This window comes from Quercus suber, unplaced genomic scaffold (genome assembly GCF_002906115.3).
Source record: "Quercus suber isolate HL8 unplaced genomic scaffold, Cork oak 2.0 scaffold_424, whole genome shotgun sequence".
Taxonomy (NCBI): Eukaryota; Viridiplantae; Streptophyta; class Magnoliopsida; order Fagales; family Fagaceae; genus Quercus; species Quercus suber.
The window spans coordinates 572,692-597,355 of record NW_027069875.1 but is presented as its reverse complement, the minus strand read 5'-3'; the positions used below and the strand labels follow the sequence as shown (position 1 = coordinate 597,355).

General features: G+C 33.3%; 1 protein-coding gene and 1 non-coding gene across 2 annotated transcripts; one reads left to right on the top strand and one right to left on the bottom strand.

Moving 5' to 3' along the window:
- Positions 1-7,955: 7,955 nt before the first annotated feature.
- LOC112000234 (uncharacterized) lies at positions 7,956-8,275 on the bottom strand. Its single transcript, XR_010624262.1, has 2 exons — positions 8,194-8,275; positions 7,956-7,986 (listed from the first exon to the last, which is right to left on the bottom strand). It is a non-coding gene; the product is annotated as an uncharacterized LOC112000234 (transcript).
- Positions 8,276-22,671: 14,396 nt separating this feature from the next.
- Positions 22,672-24,202, top strand: LOC111989238 (lignin-forming anionic peroxidase). The gene is made up of 4 exons (XM_024021025.2): positions 22,672-22,893; positions 22,986-23,162; positions 23,536-23,698; positions 23,802-24,202. The coding sequence occupies exons 1-4, from the start codon at positions 22,672-22,674 to the stop codon at positions 24,200-24,202; spliced, it is 963 nt and encodes a 320-aa protein (XP_023876793.1).
- The last annotated feature ends 462 nt before the right edge of the window (positions 24,203-24,664 follow it).

The following is a 24,664-nucleotide window of genomic DNA, read 5'->3' as shown; positions in this document are numbered from 1 at the left end:
AGTTTGGGATTTTCTGCTACAATGAACCAGCTTTTCTATTGGTTAGGGGAAAGCTGCAATAGCTGTGTTTTGACCATATTTGGGGAAGAGGTGTTTGGAGGGTTGTGTTCAAAGAATGCTGCTGAGGACTGAGGCTGAGACCTGAGCTGAAGAGTTCTCAGCTCAGAGTTATGATTTTGCCTCACCACACTCCATTTTTGCTACTATGCCACAGTCCCACCAGTTCAGCGTGCTTGGAAAATTGATTTGGTTCTTTGTATTTGAGTAAGAGAGAGTACATCAAAAAGCACTTCCTTTTGTCCTTTATTTTTTTGCAGCATTTTCTCACGTGACTAAAACTTTTGCCATATTAGGCATTTCCTTGTCCTCTTTCTACTCTACTATTCCCTTTTCTTTCTTTCCCTTTTTTCCTTTCAAAATTTTTTTTGCCATCTTTCTTTCATTCATTTAGGTAAGTAAACATTTCGTTGTTTATAAAAAATAAAAAATAAATAAAAATTTGGTTTTTAAAGGAAGAAATAAGACCATTATATGACATATATCTAAATATCAAAGGCCAAAGAGAGGATCCTAATTCCATTAAAAAAAAAAAATTAGAGGATTTTAATAATTTCTATCTTTTACTAACGGTTTAGATTGAGGGGAAGGGAGTAGAGTAGAACTGTCTAAAATTATACTAATTTTTTACCAATTTTCTTATACTCTACTCTACTATTCTTTAATCCAAACGGATTAGTGTGATTGATTTTATTCATTTATTTACGTAAATGTTTTTAATGTCTCTTTTTTTTTTCTAGACCCTTATTTGATAATTGATATAAGAGAAAATCTGTCTTCATCCCATTTTAACTTCCTAATTTTTCAAAATATTTCCTGTAACATGGGAGTCCCAATAACTATTATTTTTTTTTTATACCAAAAAAATACAATAACCAAGATTTTTACTAAGCTCGTTTATCCTAATTGGACATGGAAAAATAAATTTCACAAATTTACGGATAAATCCTAATTTTGAAAAAATGTGACCAAGCATGGCAAAGCTTTGACCAAAAATCTGTTTGTTTAATCATAGTAAATAATAAATATAGACCTGTTTTGATTAATAAAAGAATATGTAACTCCCTTTAAGCATGGCTATATATATATCGTATGTACTGTGCTGTCCTAGTGGACTTTACTCATTCTGTCATTTGGTTCAGCTTTTTGGGCCCATAAATGCGTTTAATTTCGTTTTCCGCGTAGGACTCTCGAAATTGCATTACCGAAACGTGGGCCTCTCACAGGCTGTGGTCACATAGGTGCGTAGAGCCCATAGCATGTGAGATGCCTATTCCATAGAATGGATATAAGAGACATTCCTGCTAAAAAGGGCTTATGCTTTATTCAGTCAAAGGGTTGTGCTATCTTATCATATCATATTAATATAGCACAAAATCATAACCGGTTGAATTTTGAAAATTTAACTGTCGAATTTTATGTTTACTATATTCATTTGTATCAAATTTCGTTCAATCAAATATTATTTACTATTCGATCAATAACTTTATCTTTTTATACGCAATTTTAAACCACAAAAACTTGAAATTTTTATATTTGTTTGATGACATAATGATTTATTTTTGATATTCTTGTAATTTTGCTAGTATGAAAGATATAAGAAGAATATGCAATCCAACGATTAAATTTTCAAAATTTACACTCAATATAAAAATATATGAAAAGTTTGAAGGGTTTTTCTTCAAACTAGTTTAGAAATAAACTCTGTTCTATTATATGAGAAAAGTTTAGCCCCCAACAAGTTTGGAGGAATTTCCTCCAATCCACTGTGTTTCAATTTATAAAACTATTTGTGTGTTATTTAAAGAAGTCACATGACTTATTAAAAAAATACTGTGACTAAAATTATACATAAATGATCTCTTCAATTGTCATATAATGAGTTAGAGAAAGATAACTCTAAAACAGTTTAAAACTAAAATTTTTCCTTATTATATTACCGAAGGAAAAATTTATGGCTCCAAACATGTTTGAAGCCCAATGCTCCAATCACTAACAGGAGGATGATATGTGTTCCATTATGTGTAATGTACATGACTCATTTAGTTAGTTAAGTTAAGTGAGTTATGTACATTGCAAATGATAAGGACAAATAAAATAAAATAAAATTTTTAACATTTCGAAAAAAGAAAAAAGAAATTTGAAAGAGTTGAATTTAAAAAACCATTACCAAATGGACATATAGAATGTAGTCATGTTATCCAATTGAATTATTTTACGAGAACAATAAAATTTTATAATATTTTCATAAGAAGCTAAGATGTCAATTCATCATAAGTTATAATGAAAAAGATAATATTGGGATCGATCACAACTCAATATAAAAGTATTATTATAATGAGTTTGTGCGCGTGCGCAGGCACGTCTCTAAACTTTCTATCCAACCAGGAATAGGTGTTGTGAGGCCTGTATTTTTTGGGTTCAAATTGAGCCTGTATGAACAATGATACGAGAAAACTGGTATACAGGCCCAAAATAAAAAGAATACTGTGGACTTAAGTTATGATTTGATGTGGGCCAAAGGTCTCTAAGCCCACTTGGAACCCATAGTCTCTCTCTCTTTCTCTCTGAGCTTGAACTTGATTGATGAAACTCAGAAACTCTGCCCAAAACCATTACCAACTCAACCACAACTTCGACGTCAACGTCTTTTCCAGGCATAAACTTTTATTGTAAAAAATAAAAAATAAAAAATAAAAAGCTTAGTTTCTGTTTGGTTGCTAAGAAAATTAGCATTCATTTGTTTATTTTCCGAGCTAACTTATTTATAGTAAGAAAAATAAAAACATATACAACTTTTAGAGTTTTACTTCTGTTTTATGGACAAACCAATAAAAATTAAACGATTTATTTATTTAACCATAATTCAGGAAGCAAAAGATTGCACAATATAGAAAGTCTCCTCCAATTGCTGTTGCTATTTAGCTTACATTTTTTTTTTCTGCTTTAGTTATAAGTGTTTTGTTTTCTGTATATATATATATATATATATATTAATTTTGATTTATTTATACTTATTAGTGGTGTTGTGTGAGTTTCAGTTAGTTCAATTGATAAAATTTTTTATTTTTCAATAATAATTGTTCACTCACACTTTCTGCATACTCTGTACATACAATCATCAATCAATCAATCATCAATAATCATCTATCTATCTATCTATCTATTTATAGGGTTAGGTTCAAGTTACACCTGGTGTAACTCTAAGTAATGTTACACTACTCAATATTTTTTAATTGAATGCAAATATTGATAAATTCACCGTTAGATTACATTATCTTTGTATATTTTTCATACTTGCAAAATTTCAAGGAGATCAAAAATTAATAATCATGTTATCAATCAATTGTTAAAATTCACAATTATATATGAGAAACCGAAACCTTTGACTTTTTGTTGATTTCTCTAGAGCTTGCCACATCACAATTATTATCTATATATAATATAAAACCAAAGATTAAAATATAATTATAATTTTATTTTTTAATTAGACCTCATGTCATGTTAGAATTTAAAAAAAAAAAAAAAGGACTCACTTTAGGTTAAAAAAAGATATATATATATTTTTAAACATGGACAATTTACATTTTATACTTAATAATATCCTTATAATTTTTTTAAAAAAGTTAACAAAATATTAAAATGACTATCAATAGTATTTAAATTATATATAGGAATTATATTATGTATTTTATTGTATCTCTCTAAGTATATCTATGCATATACATAAGGTTACAAACTAGTATATATATATATAGTCAAAATTGAGAGAAAATTCAGTTAAATTCTAAATTAGAGTCTAATTTTGTGTCCCATGTCTCATCTAATTTTTAAATTTATGTGTCAAGTAAATTATTAGGTGCAAAAATAAAAGAGTCTAAATTTAATTAGATTCTAAATTGAATTTTAATTGGAGCTCAAATTTGCACCATGTGTCCTATCTATTTTTTTTTTTAAATTTTTGTGGCAAGTGAATTATTGAGTATAAAAACCGAAGAGTCTAGATCCAATTGGATCCTAGATCTAATTAGATTATATATATATATATATATAAAATTGTGATTGTTTTTAAATGTATTCATGCATGTGCACGCGATTAACACTAGTGTATTATTAATTTTGAGAGGAGACTAAAGGAGGTGGAAATGAAGGACTGAATGAGATATGGTTGAAACTTGAAACCCATGAGTTAACCATTATTTTTTGAATGATTAATCATTAAACCCTAAAAAACTAAATCCAACTCTCAAAGAATATGCCCTATCACTTTATAAAGGGAGGAAAAACATATATAAAGCCAATACGGTAGAGTTTCGGTATGGATTTTAGGGTTGTCTTCAACTTATGAAAATGAGGGTGTTGGGGATATTTAAAGGCTTTTAGGCCTTTTAAGGAGTTGGTGAAACACCCCCGCCCAAGTTGGGTGGAATAGTACTTTCCCAAGCTTTAAAGGTTTGTGGGGCTTGAGGCAAGGTAGTTTCATACTGTACTGGCTAGTAAGCCAAAATTTTCCGTTCCAGTTGCTAAACCGGTATCGAAACATAGTAATTTCGTGCCGGTTTAAATATTGGCTATACTGGGATTGTTTCGACCATACCACGATACATACCAGATTTCAGTCGGATAATGATTACTTGGCCAGAATTGAAATTACACCAAACGATCCAAAAAGGCCATTGCAGTATCTATCTCTCTCCTCCTCCCGTCGAATATGGGCTTGTCTCTTTTTTCTCCTTAAGCCATCATTTTATGAGCTTCACGTTGGCAAAGATGATGCTTAATGGGGTTGCTGAGAGAGAGAGAGAGAGAGAGAGAGAGAGAGAAATAATATTGATGGAGTAAGACTTGATAAGTTAGTCAATACCGTGCATGTAGCAGAAAAATTGGTTGGAACTCGTGAAAATTTGAAAAAAGAAAACATTGGAACTCGTAAAAATTGAAAAAAGCAACCAGTCTTTGGTTTTATCACCCATGCCCATCAAATACCAAATGGATTAATTCATTTTTCTTTTACGGTTTTACCAACAACTTTCCCTCGAGTTTTTGGCTAAAAATTGCAAAAAACGAAGTTTATTGTTGTTTAGGTACTGTTCAAAGTTATTTGGTAAAATGAGGAGAAAGACTGAATTTCGGCAACGGTGTTGCCGAAATTGCAAGAAAAAGTACAATGTGTCAGGCGAGAAAGAAAATTGAATTTCAGTAGCCCAAAATGGAAACCAATTGTGACAATGGCATTGTCGAAAATGGGAGCGGAAAAAAAAAAAATTTGTGGCAACTAAGTTGCCGAAAATGGAGGGAAAAAAAAAGATGCTACGTCCATAACATTTTTCACAACAAATTATAGGTGGTTAGTTGTCATAGGTTTAAATTTGAATCTAACACTAAAATTACTTTTTTACCTCAATAATAATAATCAGTAAAAACCTGCCACTTAGGATTTATGGTAAAAATGTTGTGAAAATATTGTGAACTTATCATTTCTAAAAAAAAATTGTGGTGCCGAAATAGAAGGGAAAAAAAAGTGGCAAATTGTTTTTTTTTTTTTGTCCCTCTATTTCGGCAATGCCATTGCTAGAAACCAGTTGCAACAATTTTTTTTCCTTCCTATTTTGGCAATGCCATTGCCACAAATCCATTCCATAATTTTTTTTAAAGAAATGATATTTGCACACAGTTTTTACAACAAATCCTAAGTGGCAGGTTGTTACTGGTTGTTATTGTTGGATTAAAAAAGTAATCTCAGTGTTAAATTCAAATTTGAACTAATAATAACTAATCACCTGTGATTTGTTGTGAAAATGTTATAAAAATATTGTGGACGTAGCACTTTTTTTCTTTTTTAAATTCCTCCCTAGATTTCAACAACTACTATTTTTTTTTCCTCCCATTTTTGGCAATGGCATTGCCACAAATTCCCTCCTCCCCCCCCCCCCCCCCCAAAAAAAATCGGCAATGGCATTGTCACAATTGATTTCCTTTGGTCACCCAACTAGCACTAGCACACTTCGAGCACTTCACACCCACTCGGTCAGCATGTTTAGGTAGCAGGAATTTCGGTAATGAGATTACCGAAATTTAAAATTTTCTCTCTCCCACTTTTTCTCTTTCTCTCTCATACTTTTGTTAGAATTTCGGCAACACCGTTACCGAAATTCGCTCTCTTTCTTCAATTCCCTAAATAACTTAGAACAGTGCCCATAACGCAAATAAACTCGAGATTCAGCAATATTCAGGCAAAAGACTCACTTTCCCCACCCCCGCTTCACTTTATCCTTATCTTTTTAAAACTTGTAACATTTTTTTAAAAAATTTTATTTTATTTTATGGTTGTAATTGAGTTGAGACTCTAAGTTTTTTTCATTAAAAAATGGGCTGTGGCATATTGAAATAGGTATGAAATTTGCATTTGTAAGAATTTATATGGGTTTTTATCAAATAATTAAATTTTTAAACATGTAATTAATATATACTATTAATATATAAATATATTTTTTAAGTAGCGGTAATCTCGAAATTCACATTTATTGTTAGAGTTATATATATATATATATTAAATATATAAAATAGCGGTAAACTCGAAATGGTACACTGGTGTTGACCGGTATCCGAAATATATCATACTAGTAGCCAAACCGGTACAGCCTCCAGTACAGTATTGACTTTCTTGATTTGAAAACTTAAGTTTGAGTGGTCTTGAGTGGGGAGAGGTGGGGATAGTACATTAGGTTCGTTAGATTAGGATTTCTATTTGAGCTAAAAGAAAAAAAAAAGGAGTTGGTTCAACATTCTATCTAGCGAAGGCAGTTGACCAAAACAAATCCCTAAGGAAAAATGGAAAGTGAGCAATTTTAAGGTTCTTGTCTCAGTAGTATACACCATGCACGCACCTGGTGTATGCCACTTCAGTGGTGTAGTTACTAATAGAGACGATACTGATAATTTTGGTAGTGGCCGAGTCTTCTTTGTCATAGGATTGGGAACCTCGATTATGGGTTGGATCAAAATGGGATATCTACAATCCATGTACCTCATGCAAATTGTCATTTGTCAAAAACTGCAAAATTTCATTTTTGATCCAAAATGTTTCCAAATAAACTAGGAAAATAGAACTCCCAAAACAAAAAATATCTTACACAAGGAGATTATGTTCGCATGGTAAATTTTTTATTTTTATTTTTAAAATAGAAATGTGGGTCCTATTATCTAAAAGGATACAGGAATCATAGGAAATGGGCTTGGGGCCCAACGGCCCAGTCTGAGGACATGCACTTGTCCGAGGATGATTAAAGAAATGTATTGTAGGACCAGTATAAGAAAAGGGATGAAGGTCATGAGTGGTGGCCCAAACCGTGTCGGAGGACAAAACTCATCTCGGATACCATGGTCAGAGGTGGGTATAACTATCTGACTATTCAGGGCACCCCGGAAAGTTACATTAGAACTGGATGGTGAACATGGAATAAGGGAAGAACTGGGGGAGATAACAAATATCTTCTGGAGCTACTACCCCCACATTAAATGCTTCCCAACTAACTTTCTGGCCGCATTAATGTGGAGGTGATACTTGAACAATAATCAAGCAGCCTTATAGCAACTAAGTGAAGGTTCCAGGAGGTGCTGGATGGGACAGAAAGGAGTTCTAAGAACAGAGCCGACACGTGTATGGTGAAAAGAGAGTGATGAACGGAGTATATAACCAGAAAGTGGGTGACATNTAGCAACTCAGTCATGTGCACTCTAACAAAAAAAAAAAAAAAAAAACCTTTAAAATCTTTGATAACTATAAGACTGCATAGACAAAAACATAAGTGACCCAAAAATATGTACCTGGACACGTTGCATAATCGAAAATCAGCTTGCCTTTTAGCTTTGGAATCCAATTCGACCCGACCCATGTCTTTGCTTAAGCACTTTGGTCTATAGCTCCTCCTAAATTCAGAGAAGGAAAAAAAGTGTGGAGTGCACAATTAGTGCATTGACATTAGAATTTGTTAGGAATAGGGACTAATAAACATTGCACGAAATTATTTTTTTTGATGGGTTGCACAAAATTTTGTGTACATACTAAAAGATATGAGCAATCCAACAGAAACTTTGAATTTTACACGAAATATATGTAGCAACAGATTTAAGTACCTGGCTTTAGAGTGGAAGCAGAGTGAAAGACAGAGGGGTCGTGTAGTGGGCCGAAGAAGCATTTCCCTTCTCTTCCTTTGTTTTTTGTTTTTTGTTTTTTTGTTTTTTTTACCATTGTGGTAGGATATGATTGGATGCTTTGGGCTGGGCCTGGGATTTGTACAAAAGCAATTGTTTAAATTAAATTGGGCCCCTCCAGCTAAATACTAGTGCAATTTTTTTTTTCTTCCTATTTTATTTTAGCACCCAAATCACTATAAAAAAAAAAACTGACCACATCACACGTGTCAAACCTATAATTTTTTAACATCTAGGTACAGTAAATTGACATCTCCATTATCTAATAGTTTAATATAGCTAGATTGTAAACACACAAAAAAATAATAATAATTTAAATGAAAGTTAGAGAGAGCAATTTGAGTGGTGAAAGAAAAAATAAATAAAGAATATTTGTGGATTTCAATTAGCTCAATTGATAAAATAAAGAATAGGGGTATGCTTTGAGTTTTGTGTATTTGTCTCTCCGTGTCTTCAGGTGTAGTTTATGGGTTCCTTGTGGTAATTTCATTCTTTTCCAGTGTGCAGTTGTGTCTGTTTTGAGAGGTCTCTCTTCTGTCACTAAAGTTACTAGTGGTACCCTTTTTTTATTTTTTTTGCTGAATGAGTTACCAGTGGTACCTTAAACATGGTTATCAGTGCTAAGTCTCAACTTATAAGAGGCTCCTGGTCAGTTGAAATAGTGTATTGTATTTGTTTCTGTTAGTATGTGAGACATGTAATTGCTAGTACTTTTGCATATGGAAATGTCACAGTCTTGCAATAATAATTCTTAGTTAATGTTTGTTGACAAGTGTTAATGCAGAAGTTGATAAATTCATGTGGTCCAATTGAAGATCCCTCTCCAGTGCAAGCAGGTCATTGATTCTTGGTCAAACAGAAGGATTATTGTCATATAAAGCAACCAGTAAGGTTGATTGCTTCATCTAATTGTTGCTTTTCAAATTGGGATATTGACTTATATTTTCTGGAACTTCTTAAGGCTTTCCATCACAAATGAAATAGCACACATGTTAGGCTAAGAAATACGAGCTGTGTTAAATCAAATGTAATACAAATTGTATTACCATTTGATTATAAATTGATTTTGATTTTTTTATTTACAACAAGTAGGGATTGAGAGATTCAATCTAGGTTATCTTTATGGAAAGACCAAGCAATGCTACTAAATCTTAAAATTCCTGATGATTGAGAAAGTTATTATTAATTATGTTAACTATAATGTATGGTATCCATTGTCTAATCCAATAATATATCCGTCCAATTTCACAATTGTGGTCAACGTTTAATAGAATGTTGTTTATTCAGTTGTCAAATCAGCTGTGAATGAGATATGTTGAATTATATTTGTTATAAGGAGCCCATCAAGAATAAATATAGAGAAACTAACTTTGGACTAACATTAAACTACTCCTAAAATATGATACAAGTTAGGTTTGTAGAATAAGTATATTTAAAATTTTTAAAAAAAAAGTATTTTAGTATTAGTAATACCCTTCTTTTTTTTTTATTCAGGCTAAAATCTTAGTATACTTGTAATACAATGAACAATTAACAATAACAGATATCTCTAACAATATAGGTATATAATGGAGAAGGCCTTTTTAGTAGGCTGATAAATGAATATGAATGGCATAAACAAAAATCATGAATTATCATTATTGGAAGGTTCACAACCATGCCAATATACAACTCATTTGCATTCAAATTTATATTATAGCAAGTAATAAAAAATAAAAAAAAATAAAAATAAAATTAAAAATAAAAAACTAAAAAAGAATAAGAAGAAGACACTTTTATGGAAGAAAAGTTGCATAGGATTTATTGGGCTTTTTTTCAAAGAATTGCATCTCTTATATAAAATAGAAATGCACAAAGACAAGCCAGTAGATTAGAACTAAAGAAAAAAAGAATTAATTAATGTATACGTGCCATGCAGATAGATATTATATAGAAATGAAAGAAGATAAATAAAAAAATAAAAAAAAAATTAGTTAGTTTGATATTTCACGAAAAGTAACTTTTATTTTTTATCATATCACATGCATCGTGAGCAAACGCATTTTAAATTCTTATCATCCTAAAAAATAATTAAATGTGTCTGAAAACAAGCAAAGCATTAGCATTATGGGAAAGTCTTTTCACTCCCAATAGCAATAAGGGAAATTGAAAACATCTTCTATTGCTAATTTGCTATATAGTTCATTGGATTTAATTAGTTTTAGGCTTTGCCTCTCGCATAAAGCATTAGCATTATGGGAAAGTCTTTTCACTCCCAATAGCAATAAGGGAAATTGAAAACATCTTCTATTGCTAATTTGCTATATAGTTCATTGGATTTAATTAGTTTTAGGCTTTGCCTCTCGCACCCAAATCCATCTCAAATGATGCAAAAGAAATCCTAGCCGAGGCGGGCCACTTGAATGAACGGGCCTGCTTTATTGTGAGCTACACAGCAGGTCACTTAGCCCAATCAATCCCAATAATAAAAAGCCCACTTATTTTATTTTTCTCCTTTTTTATTTTCAGAAAATACTCGGCTACTATTCCATGGGATAAAAGGTTTTAGATTTTAGAGACTAATAATGATTGAGGAACCAAAATTATTGGAATTTTCTTTCTTTGGGACTCTTGGAATATATGTGACTCAAACTCTTTTTAGAGGAGTCAAGTCATCATATACTTTCATCAGGATTGATGTGTATATATTAACTAATTTTAAGACTTTGTGAGCTTGATTCGAATCCCTTGGTCAGTTTTGGTCTCCTTATCTATTGCTCAAGAAAAAGAGCTAAATAGAAAAGTATAAAGAGAGTGACTACACTGACTAGTCATTACAACTCTAATCCTCTTCAATGAAAGATGCTTAATACTATGTTTTGTAGTGGAATCAAGCACATGCAACTCTGCGGCTCAGCAATTTTGCATAGCATGTGACTTGGGGACAATTGGTAATGAACAAGCTTTTGGTAACACTGAGATTTTGGGGGAATTGGAAATCAAAGAAATAGGTGTAAAACTAAAGACGTGCAGTGGACACTGGATTCATTATTATTATTATTATTTTTTTTTTTGAGAAAGGGATTCATTATTAATAAAATGCATGGAATTGCTGGACGTGCTTTCTTGTGTCCAATGACTCCAATTATCTAACCCCACTTTTTAATTCCATAAATGATAAATGTATGACTCAATACTGTGGATAAGGCGAAAAAGTCAAGTGGATAAACCGAAGTCATCAAGCTAAACTAACCCCAACAAAACTTAAAATTATTCATAAAATTACTTTTTTTAAATGATGCTATAGAAAAAATGTTCTATATGTTTACAATGAAAAAGTTAACCAATGCTCTAATGACATTAATTTATTTAAAAACTTTTTATGAAAAGAAAAAAAAATTATGATTAATGAATAATAAAATAAAATAGAAAAAGTAATACCGAAGATTTGTATTCAATTTTTTTTTTACTTTTTTTTATATTTCTTATAAGAATGATATTAAAACTTTATTAAATAATTTATTAACATATATTTATTGCGTTGGATAATATTGTGAATAAGTTATTTAATTTTTCAAAAAAAGGCAAATTGTTAATAAGCATTAACTCAGTTCAGTTCCCAAAAAATACGTATGTATATTTAATATATTGTTATATATTGGCCATGGATTGGGACTTGACTCACTTGAGGGTTGATCTAACATGCTAAACCCTGTTGATGACTGAGTTTATTCTACAACTAGCAATACCGTCAAAAGAGAAAGCTCGATTCAATGGACCGTGTGAATTACTTGGACGTCTTGAACCGCAAAATAGAACTTGTCAACAACAAGAGGATCACAACAGTTGCAAACTATGCAAACAATTGTCAACATATTAATAATCAATTCGACCAACTCTCATATTGTCCATATATGGGTTCGTTATCAAAAACAAATTTCCACCCACTTTCCTTTTGTTTAGCACATGTTAGACTAAAAATTTTAGAAAGAGATTGTGGCCTCTGGGGTTCGTTCCTTGGTATAGATAGATATTAGATATAGGATAATTGTTTAATTATTATCAAATCAAGATACTGATTAATAATTTTGAGGTTTAGTTGTTTATTCTTTTTTCATTTTTAGGGTCCGTTTAGATAGAACTTATTTTGCTGAAACTGAAAACTGAAAATATTGTAGCAAAATAATTTTTAAATGTGTGAATAGTGCCGTGAGACCTATTTTTAATGAAAAAGTTGCTAAAAAGTAAAGTTTATAGGTCCTGTAAACAATGCACAAGACTCACTAATATGCTGAAAAGTACTGTTCATGCACAGTGCATGAACAGTAACCATTTCAACTAAAATTTGTCTCTAAAAAGTGAAAAAAAAAAAAAAAAAAAAAAAGGAGCAAAACGCCAACGCCATATAAGTCCTATCCAAACACATACTTAAAAATAATTGTCACTTATTTGATTACAAGAAACCTTTCCTTCTAACAAATTTAAAATAAATAAATAAATTTTGAGTTGCTATCATCCTTCCTCATTATGCATTATCAATTTTGACAAGTATCCCACAAATTTGGAAGGTAATTAGCTTCTAGAAAGTATTTTTACGAAGGAATTGGCAACCAATGGAACTAGACACATTGGACAAAGAAAATTATTGTACTTCGAAATTGAAAGTTCGATGAAATTGCTTAGACGTGCTTAATGGTTTCAACAGGACATGGGCATACATGGGCATTTTTTACGACTCAGAAAGTGGGTCTCATGCACATGAATTAAGTGGATCAGCTCAACCCTATATGAGTTAAACTAACTCCAACCAAACTTAACATTATAAATGCTCAAGTTGACTTTTTTTTTTTTACTTGATAGTAGTTAATAATATTGCCAAAAGGTTAGTTAGACACCAGAAAGCAAAAACCCAGGCATATTTTAAATATATTTTCGTACAATTTGGTCATTATTTGGTTAAATGTTGACCTAACAGGCTAACATGTTACATGACAATAATTTTGCGTACATAAAAAAACAAACTAATAGGTATATTCCAGAAGATTGCAAAAGAAAATTCAATCAAGGGTATATTATTATAAGCAATTTACGAAATAAAAGAATATTAATAATAATCTAACATGTTAACGAGGTCTTCAATTTACCTAAAATTACGTTGAAGATGCAAATATTTAAAATAAAAAAATAATTAAAACAATTGGCAGTATGATCTCTAATTCTCATTTTGCGCCCCCAGTGAGTTGAACCCCATAATCATAAAATAAGCAAATAAATTATGATAAAATAGATGCAACTCTTTCAAAGAAAATATAAGATAGAATAGCATTTAGCCTTTGTGATTTGAATATTCGATGATGCCAGAAGAAAATGTTAATTTTAAGCAAAAATAATAAAAAGGTGAATTTGGATTTTACAAGATGGATGCAGAATTATTAAGGCCCGTTTGTTATTGTTGTTTAAACAACAGTTTTCAGTGTTTTCTTAGTGGAAATTAATACACTATGAAATCTATTGAAGTATTAAACAGAAACTAAGTCATGTCAGGTCCTTGGACCACAACTTAGTGGAAATTAATACACTGAAATTTATTGAAGTATTAAACAGAAATTAAGTCATGTCAGGTCCTCGGACCACAACTTAGTGGAAATTAATACACTGAAATCTATTGAAGTATTAAACAGAAACTAAGTCATGTCAGGACCTCAGACCACAACTTAGTGGAAATTAATACACTATGAAATCTATTGAAGTATTAAACAGAAACTAAGTCATGTCAGGTCCTCAGACCACAACTTAGTGGAAATTAATACACTGAAATCTATTGAAATATTAAACAGAAACTAAGTCATGTCAGGTCCTCGGACCACAGCTTAGTGGAAATTAATACACTATGAAATCTATTGAAGTATTAAACAGAAACTAAGTCATGTCAGGTCCTCGGACCACAACTTAGTGGAAATTAATATATTATGAAATCTATTGAAGTATTAAACAGAAACTAAGTCATGTCAGGTCCTCGGACCATAACTTAATGGAAATTAATACACAGAAATTTATTGAAGTATTAAACAGAAACTAAGTTATGTCAGGTCCTCGGACCACAACTTAGTCGAAATTAATATCCCGTGATCTCAATTGAAGTAAGGTACAGAGATTAAGATGTGGCAAATTGTTTATATAGCAAATTTAGTTGGAATCAATTCTTCTTAGGTGGGATCCATGCAACTAGACTTGTATATCAAGGAAAACTCCGTGAGCATAACTTAAAGCATTTAAAGGTGTTCCATACATCCCTGGATTAAACATTTCGAATACCACTTTAAATACGGACAATTCTTAGTACATTTAAAGCAAGCCTTTGTAGGGCTGTGAAGTTCATTGTTATAGTCTGCTTTAGTTCCCAATCAGTGAATATAAAGTTAAGTTTTACCTTATATCATCAAATATTATCCTTCAACAGCGTGGGATCAGGTAGAAATAAAGACCATTCGTGCAGGAAATTGTACAAGTGATAAGCAAAACCACAATATCTCATGTAAATTTAGAAAGAGAAATATACCCTACGATTAGAAATGTTCTCGAAAAGCTTTAAAAAAAAAGGGGGGGGGGGAATAAAGAGAATTTAACTACATTAACTATTTGTTTAATTTGATCTGGAGCTTGGGATGAGGGGCTTTGTCAGTTGCCTCGGGAGGAACATCTTTCTCCTTTACCTTTGGATCTTCTCTAACAGGTAAGGTGGTTGAGGCTAAGGCTTGTTCAAAACTTTGAGAAGCTGCTCCATCCTTAGGCCTTTCTACTCCTTTGTCCGAGGACATGTCCTTCGCACCTTCGAGCACTTCAGGTTGCTCCTGCTGATTGAGAGGGGAAGGAACTTGAATTTGAGCTTTCTTGGTTGATTCAACAGTTGTAGAGGATGCCTCTTCTTGTTGAGTGGAGGGACCTGGAGCTCGAATGGCTGGGGGGAAATAAATGTTTTCAGGTCTTCTCAGTTCGGATGAAGTCTTGACCCCAGCTCGGTTGAGAGCTTCTCCCCAGGTCAGAGCACAGTATGAGGTGCCTAGAATTTTCCTCGGTTTCAGCAATGCCAACATCGTAGCCATGTTGCTCGGCTATGTCTCTTTCTTTTTCAACCTTAGCTTTTGCCTTCTCAACCTTGGCCTTAGCTTTTTCAGCTTGATCTCTAAGTCTCTAGGCTTCCTCCAATTATTTCTACAGAGATGATATCTATTCCTTGGAGGTTGCCAACTGGGCGTTAGCATCGCGCAAGAGTTTCCTCTGGTCCTCAGCTTGCCTTTGGGTGTTCTCCAAGGCAGAGTTAGCACTCTTTCGAGCATGTTCTTCCTCGGCCAGCTTTTTCCTCAATTTTTCAGCAGTTTGCTCAGCAATGGTGAGCGTATGCACAGCTGTTGCCCGATTTTTTCTCTCGTCATCTATTTGCTGGTAGTAGGCATTGGTTATCTCCTCCAACCTGAAAGTGGCTTGAACGACCTAGAATAAAAAGAGTTAGAGATACAATACATACAGGTGTTTGCACAACGTTCATAAAAGAAATAATAATAATAATAATAATAATGATAAGAGTATTATACCATGCCCAAATATCTTTTTGTATTCTGGATGACCTCATTCCTCTTGAGGCCTCTTAGCTTGGCCATATCCTTGGGAAGAAGGAGTGTTTCCTCTAAGGCCGAGGTGACGCGACACCCAATTCCACCGTTGAAGTCCCTAAGTGAGGCATCTTCCCTCAGAGGCTCCCTACCGAGCATAGGTGCGGGGAGCCAGGCCTCGGGTTTCAAGGACTGAGTGGTTGCCCTTTCCACCACACGTTGAGATCCATGGGTAACCTTTTGCTGCTTTGCAGCTCGTTGGACCTCATCTTCACGAGGCAGGCGAGGTCTCCTAGGCTCTATCACTTCTTTGTCTTTGGGCTCTCTCCTCCTCTTTGGGTCATTAGGTTTGGTTCCATGTGGTTGGGGTGGCTGACGAGGAGGAGGAGGGGGGAGATTGGGTTGAATTGACTTCCCCGGTGCCTCCCTTCCATGCTAGCTTTCGATCACATCCATTAAGCTCCTCTAGCTCTTCCTTTGGATGCCCATTTCTTCAGAAGTCACCTCGGGGCATTGAGGTTGGTTGAAAACTTCAAACTCGTCTGCAGAATCCAACAGTTCTACAACTCCCTCTGAAGTTTGTTCTTCTTCTTCTTCTTCTCTCTTCACTTCCTGAGGAACGGGGCGTGATGATGAAGCTCCTGTGGAGGAAATGGCCTTAGATAACGGCTCAGTGAAAGGAACGCCTTCAGGAATCAGAGCACCCTCAGGAACAATAAATCCCTCAAAGGCTACACTGATATGGTGAAGCCAAGGATCTTTGGCCCTTATCACGCACTTGGGAGTTTGAAATGCCTTGGAAATTGGCTTGTATCGAAGGATTATGTGGGCTGCTCTCAGTTGACCGTCCGATGGGTTTACGTACACCTCGGACCGCAGGATTCCCTATTAACCAATCTGAACTGAGGTTTGGTAGCTCGCCTGTCTGCAAAAAAAAAAATAAAAAATAAAAATAAACTGTCAGAAATAAAGGTGAATCAAACTAAAGAACACAATCCAAATTATAGGGGCTTATAACCCAAAAACCCCACTTGGTGTTCCCTCTTTGGTTAGACAGGGTAAACCATCATGCCATTCTCCAGAAAAAAATAAGAAAATCATCTTTTAAGCAATTATTTGATGTGGGGAGACACTGAATCAACCTTACTTCAGGGAACCTAGATTTCAAATAGTATCCCTGACCTTTCAAATGATTGAGATTGTACACCCAGTTCACATCGTGATGGGTCAGACCTAGGTTCAGCTTTGCATTTAGTACTTCTATACTCCCTAACACCCTGAACATGTTTGAAGCGCATTGTGTGGGAGACAACCTAAATAACCTAAGATAACTTCTAGTAAGGCTACCCATAGGGATAGTCATCCCTTCCTCTATAAAGGCAATCACAGGGATGACCACTTCCCCTGTTTTCCTATCGTTTAACCACGTTTCTGTGGAGGCATATCTCATACCCATAGTTGAGGGAATCCTATACTTAACTCTAAATGTCTCCATATCCTCCTCGGACTCAACTAGACGCTTGAACCTACCCATTTCCTAAAAGTTGTGAAGAAAAACGAACGAAGAAGATTGAAGGCTAAGGAGGGTTAAAGAAACTTACAAACTTGGAATATGAGCTCCTTGGACAGACTCTTAGTATTTATGAGATCGTGGAGTGATGAAAGAGAGAGAGAGGCAGGTTCAATGAATATGCGCTGAGACGGTGCGACTTTTGTAATTGAAAAGAGAGTTGATTTGAAAAGCTCTTTATAGTGGCGCAGAAATTGTAAGCGGGAAAAATCTCGCTCATAAATATTGAGGGTCTTCCACCGTTAGATTCCCATCTTGCCGTTGAGTGTGGGGGACAAAGAAGTCGCCATCATTTAATGATGGCGTGTTCCTGGTGCTGAAACGTCAGGAGCATGCCTTGGGTAGATTGAAAGACGCTCTGAAGGTTGGGAAAGTCCACAAAAGAAGTGAAGGCAAGATATGAAAATCTCCTTTTTTTTGGAGGTGACAAAAAACGAGATTTTGAGGGGCTATTGTGGGGCCTATTATCTAAAAGGATACAGGAATCATAGGAAATGGGCTTGGGGCCCAACGGCCTAGTCCGAGGACATGCACTTGTCCGAGGATGATTAAAGAAATGTATTGTGAGACCAGTATAAGAAAAAGGGATGAAGGTCATGAGCGGTGGCCCAAACCGTGTCCGAGAACAAAACTTATCTCGGATACCATGGTTCGAGGTGGGTATAATTATCTGACTATTCAGGGCACCCCGCAAAGTTACATTAGAATTGGATGGTGAATGTGGAACAATGGAGGAACCGAAGGAGATAACAAATATCTTCTGGAGCTGCTACCCTCACATTAAATGCTTCCCAACTAACTCTCTGGCCGCATTAATGTGGAGGTGATACCTGAACAGTAATCAAGCAACCTTATGGCAACTAAGTGAAGGTTCCGGGAGGTGCTGGATGGGACAGAAAGGAGTTCTAAGAACAGAGCCTACACGTGTACGGTGAAAAGAGAGTCATGAACGGAGTATATAACCAGAAAGTGGGTGACATTAGAGGGGGACTTTTTGGAAAAACAAAAGAGAGGGAGAAGAACGAGGGAACTCAGAAAGATACCCCCTGAAACCTAGCCGAGGAGAGTTTTTATCATATAATTAGCTTGAAGTGTCTTTGACTGCACTGTAACCATGACATTTTCTATCAGGTAGAACTAGTCCTTGCACCTACGCTCTAAAAATTTATTGTTTGAGCTTGTTGGGCTAGAAACCCATCCTTATTCTGGGTCTAATCCAAATTGAGTCCCTACAAGAAACATCATAACTTGCATGATAATATCCAACATGATATCATTTTTGGGGCCAACAAGCTCCAATAAAAATAGTTTTGTAACGTAAATATGGAACAATATAAATTCAAGAAGTACAATTCCTAAATAATATTATTGCACAACTTAAAACAACATAATTAAAAAACAAAGTGACACTTCGGAAATTCTCAAGTAGTAAGTCTTGTTATTGCACCAATGCAAACATTCCTCCAATTGATTCTGAAAAATAGCATCATGTTAAAAAAATCATACATAACATAGTAATTAACGTGATGAAAAATAACATCGAAGAAGATGCTTCACAATCAAATAAGTAGGCGATCTAATGCATAAAAATAAATGTTTAATGTGTAAATTGGAAGGGAAAATTTGCCATTTTTTAGTACCAGTAAGAATGTCTATTGATAAACTATAGTCGTCACAAATAATTAATGTGTATCAAAAACTTTTCTGCTGTACCATATAACTAATATGTATATAAAATTATCATATACTAAATCAAGAAATATATCAAAGGCATCATAAGTCTGTCCATTTGATATGCGTGGACCAACTTGCCCATGATAATGGCAATTTAGGGTTTTAATTTTGTTTTTCCATTATTTAGACATTTTGAAATTAATGGTGTGAGAGTATATAATGCATGTCCACCATAATAACAACTAAGAGATTTTTATTTTTTTGATAAGGTACAATATTTTGAGAAATCATTTATAACCTATTGGTGTTGATTTGAGGAAAAAATACAATCATATTTTTCATACATATGTGCATTCATGTTTAGAGAGAGAGAGAGAGAGAGAGAGAGAGAGAGAGAGTTTTAGAACCATTTCCAAATTTTCTTCTTGGTATGCCGAACGTAACAATGTGTTATGCAATTTGATTGACCGTAGGGATTTTTTTCGTACTTTTTGCATTTATCTTGGCATGATTTAACAAGATTATATATTGGCTCATTTAGGTAGTGGTTTCTTTATGCAGTTTTCAAAAGACTTCAAAATACATGAATAAAATTTTCTTTATGCATATCAATTTGGGCATAATTAGCATAACTCTGACAGTTAATTATTATATGTACTTCAAGAAATAAATTCACACATAACAAGCACATCATCATTAAAATTTACATGTACCAATTATTGTATGTCATGTGGTATAGTTTGTCAAGATCATATCAAATTGAAGAAGGAAATGACGTGTCATTGCAATATACTTTGAGAAATAGATACATATAATTGTTGTATACATCTACTAGTCTTAAAATCCAACTTTTATAATAGATAGATAGATAGAATTTTTTTTTTCTCTACCCGTAATTATCTACTTTCAATGCTCTTTCTTCTCATTATTTATAAGTAATAGAAGACGTTAATACACATTTAAATGACAAGATAGTACTTCCTCAAAAAAAAAAAAAAAATGATAAGATAGTTGAGTTTAAAATTTAAAAATTAAGAAGTCAGAAGGGGTCTTTAATAAATTAAAAAAAAAAAAGGCTTATTCATTCCCGTGGCTACTTGCCTGGAAAAAATTGCCAAATGTCCTTTTCGACAAACTAAGCAGCATTTTGCCCCATTTTCTAAACTAATTAGGGAAATACCCCTCTTTTATAACTCGATTTGAGATAAATCGAGTTAAAAAAAAATTTGGAGCCCTATAACGGCATTTTTAAGGACCTATAGTAATGTTTCAAGGACCTATAGTGGTGTTTTGTAACTCGACCTCCATGAAATTGAGTTATAGGCAATTTTTAATTTTTTTTTTTTAATTTTTTTACTTATAACTTGATTTTATATAGGTTGAGTTACAAAACGCCACTATAGGTCCTGAAAATGTCACTATAGGCTCTTTAAAAATGCCACTATAGGGCCTAACTCGATTTATTACAAATCGAGTTTCAAAAGAGAGGCATTTCCCTAATTAGTTTAAAAATGGGGCAAAGAGCTACTATTTTTTTTCCGAAAAGGGCATTTGACAATTTTTTCCCTACTTTCCTTAGTAAAAACCAAATCATTAGGCATCCATGAGTGTAAACCCACCAAAAATTTGACAATTTTGTTTATATTTGTTCATAATATGTTGTTGTTAGTGCTAATAAAAGTGATCTTACCAAGAGCCTCTAGCCCAGCTAGTTGGCATCTCTAGGTGTGTCTATGACATCTTGGGTTTAAATACCCACTTCCCTATTGTAATTATCGAGTTATCCAAAAACTAAAAAAAATAAAAAACTAAAAAGAAGAACTTATGTTATGAATGAACCCATGTGAAAGTAATGTTACTTTAGTTATATCTTGCTATGACAATGGTTGTGAAAAATTGTGAAAATTTTGTGTTCATAATATTATTCTTATGGGGAAAAACTAAACTGCCAAATTAATTAAACGTATGACTTATAAAATTTGTATTGAAAGTCCTTTTAAACCAAATAATTTATAAAACAACCCATTGTATTACATTAAATTAAATTGTTGTAATTTGAAAAACCTTTCATCAATAAAATTACATAGCTAAAAAACATGTTAAAACTAGATTGCTATAAAAATAATAGGATTGAAATTTTTTCTCCTAGATCTAGCTAATAGTGCATAGTATTTTAGATCATTTAAATTTTGATGCCACACTTGATTAATACACTTTCAGATTTATAATATTTAATATAAATTATGAAATAAATTCACTTCCAATTAGGAGGATCCTAATTCATGTACAAACCTTTAATCCGTGCAAAGAATGCGTGCAAAGAAAAAAGAAAACTTGTATAAAATATAAGATTTTTATTTTATTTTTTTTATTTTTAAAGATATGGTAGTCACTCACAAATCACACCTTTATTTATTTATCTTCATAAAGAAAGAAATTTTTTTTTTAAAGCGATTCCATAAGTTTAATGTTGTGACTTGAATTGTCATTTAACTAAGGTCTTGTCTGTTACAGCTTTACAAATCCGGTTTTCTTATTTTTATTTTATTTTATTTTTAAATAAAAAAAATCCAACCAAAATTTTGACAACATGATTACATAAACCAAAAAAAAAAAAACATAATTTTAAAATTTAGGAAAAATAATTAAATATTATTTTGAGACAACACTAATTACAAAAAGAAAAAAGAAAAAAGAAACTATAAATATAATAACTACAATAAAGATTGAAAAAATCTTCTTATTTTATTCTATTGATTCATACTAATTGACACTTTAGGATGCTTCTAATGAAAATGTTCAAGACTTTTTTTTTGAGAAGGAAAATGTTCAAAACTTGAATCCACTATTCTTGTCTCTTTTATTTGAGAAACCAGACCAGATGCCATGTTCATTAGTTTGGTTGATCAATAAATTCATAGGCATCTGGTCTATTATGTAATGTTTATTTAAGTTTATATCATGTAATGTTTTTCTCTTTTTATTTAATGGGGTAATAACATTTTATTTATGGGAATTTCTTTCACCCTTGTCTGACCATGAGGGCAGTTTCGGGGTAATGACAATTTGGCAGCGCATCGGCGCATAAGTAAATTTCGTGCTTCACTCGTCAATATAAATAACACGCCACTCTTCCCATACAGATCATCATCCGTACAGAAATTGCACCATATTTTTTCGAGTTATAAACAATTTTTCGAGTTTACTCATTTATTACAATCGGCCAAAGACTGAGTATTTCAGTAGAAATTTCAGAGTTGATATTGTATACATCTTTGACCTATCCATATTTTAATATATGCGGGAATTTTCTAAGTTTATTACGTTGACACTTTACGCCAATCAAAGGAGAATTGGTCACATACTTGAAGCTGATGCTTCCACGCGTTATCGCATAGTGACCCTAATAATTAATGTACCATACCATACTTCTCTATAAATTGGTGAGCCTTAAGCTTCATTCTCCATCTTCACTCCATATATTGCACTTTCTTTTAAGTTGAAACTTATATATAGCATAAGTAGCAGCTAGCTCGCTCTCTTGTTTCGTCAAATCTAATTAGTTCAATGAGAAATTCTTTCATTTCCCATGCAAGCACTGCGACAGTTGTGTTCATGTTGCTCCTTTTGAGCACTACATGCAAAGCGCAACTATCTTCTACATTTTATGACCAAAACTGTCCAAATGGACTAAGTACTATTCGGAATGCTATTAGAACAGCTGTTTCACGAGAACGTAGAATGGCGGCATCTCTAATTCGTCTCCATTTTCATGATTGCTTTGTTCAGGTACGTACTGTGACCTTTGCCGGTTTCCCTAGCTTCTTTCCCCAAATATGCCATTTAAGCATTAAGATTTAAAGGCTAGCTGGGCTGTGCAGGGTTGTGATGCATCAATTTTACTAGAAGATGGCGAAAGAAATGCTGTGCAAAATAAGGGTTCTGCAAGAGGTTATGAGGTCATAGACAGTGCAAAAGCTCAGGTAGAGAAGATATGCCCTGGAGTTGTATCTTGCGCAGATATTCTTGCAGTGGCTGCTCGAGATGCTTCCGTTGCTGTGAGTAGTACTATATATAAATCCTCACTCTTCTTACCATATATATTTGTATGTCTGTCTATATATGTATATAAATTAATGTTAGGGGTACTATATATAAATTTTAATATATAATCCTCATCATCAATCACACCCAAAAAAAAAAAAAATCAAACATTTATTTGTTTATTTTATAATTAATTGTAACAAAAGAGGATAGGGGGATTTGAACCCTTGTTCCACTAATAATGATCTATCAATGCCACCGAGTTATAAGATTTCTAAAAGCATTCATTTACAAGTTTATTAAAATCTGCCAATCACTTTAACATTGTCTCTTTACAAAAAATCAATCATGAAAACAAAATTTAATAAGAATCTCTTTGGAAAACAGGTTGGTGGTCCATCTTGGACAGTGAAGCTTGGAAGAAGAGATTCCACCACTGCAAGTTCCTCTCTAGCTGAACAAGAACTTCCAAGATTTACTGACGGCCTTGATAGTCTGATATCTCGTTTTGGTACCAAAGGGCTCAGTGCAAGAGACATGGTTGCATTGTCAGTTTAGAACTAAGAATAAATACAACACCTATGATATCCTTTCAATCTTTTAGTTATATAATGAAAGTCTCAAAGATGAACATATATACCATTGTCCTAATACAGGTTCCCACACACTAGGGCAAGCTCAATGTTCTTCATTTCGTGGTCGGATATACAATAATGGGAGTGACATCGATGTTGGATTTGCTAGCACACGAAAGCGTCGTTGTCCGGATACTAGTGGACAACTTGGGGATTCAAACTTGGCACCACTTGACTTGGTGACACCAAATTCTTTTGACAACAATTACTTCAAGAATTTACTCCAAAAGAAGGGTCTCCTTCAATCGGATCAAATCCTTTTTAGCGGAGGAAGCACAGACAATATTGTCTCAGAATATAGTAGGAGCCCTGCCACTTTTAAGTCTGATTTTGCATCTGCCATGATTAAAATGGGAGATATCGGTCCTCTCACTGGTTCAGCTAGCCAAATTAGAAGGATATGCTGTGCTATAAACTAATTCTTGCACAATTTCAATACCTTGAATCAATTAAGTTTAGATTCTTGTTCTATTATTCCTCCGCTCTGTCATATTTTTTGCGTGTGATTCATTGTTTATATTGTGGCAATTTTTGAATTATTCCAATTGTGAAATAAGTGTAAAAAATTATTGTAATGTGTATATTTTTTTAAAGAAAACTTACATTTGTTCTAGAAAGATACATATTACATTTTTGTGTGTGTATATATATATATATATATTGAATAGCATTCAATCATAGTTATTAAATTCGAACTGGATGTTAACTTAATCATGGAGTTGGGTCATTGAGTTACATGGTGGGTTTTCTATTCCTTGCTACCACCCCACTCTCACTTCAAGGTGGAATTCCTTTCCCCGGCCCCGTTCTAGTGGGTACACGTAGGTATCTATCCCCTGCCACACTCAATTTTGTTTATATAAAAGTTAGTAAAATTTAAT

Excerpts from the sequence above, each read along its gene's own strand:
- LOC111989238 (XM_024021025.2), top strand. The coding sequence starts at position 22,672 with ATGAGAAATTCTTTCATTTCCCATGCAAGCACTGCGACAGTTGTGTTC. Across the intron at positions 22,894-22,985 it reads TTCATGATTGCTTTGTTCAG|GGTTGTGATGCATCAATTTT; the intron begins GTACGTACTGTG and ends TGGGCTGTGCAG. Across the intron at positions 23,699-23,801 it reads AAGAGACATGGTTGCATTGT|CAGGTTCCCACACACTAGGG; the intron begins CAGTTTAGAACT and ends ATTGTCCTAATA.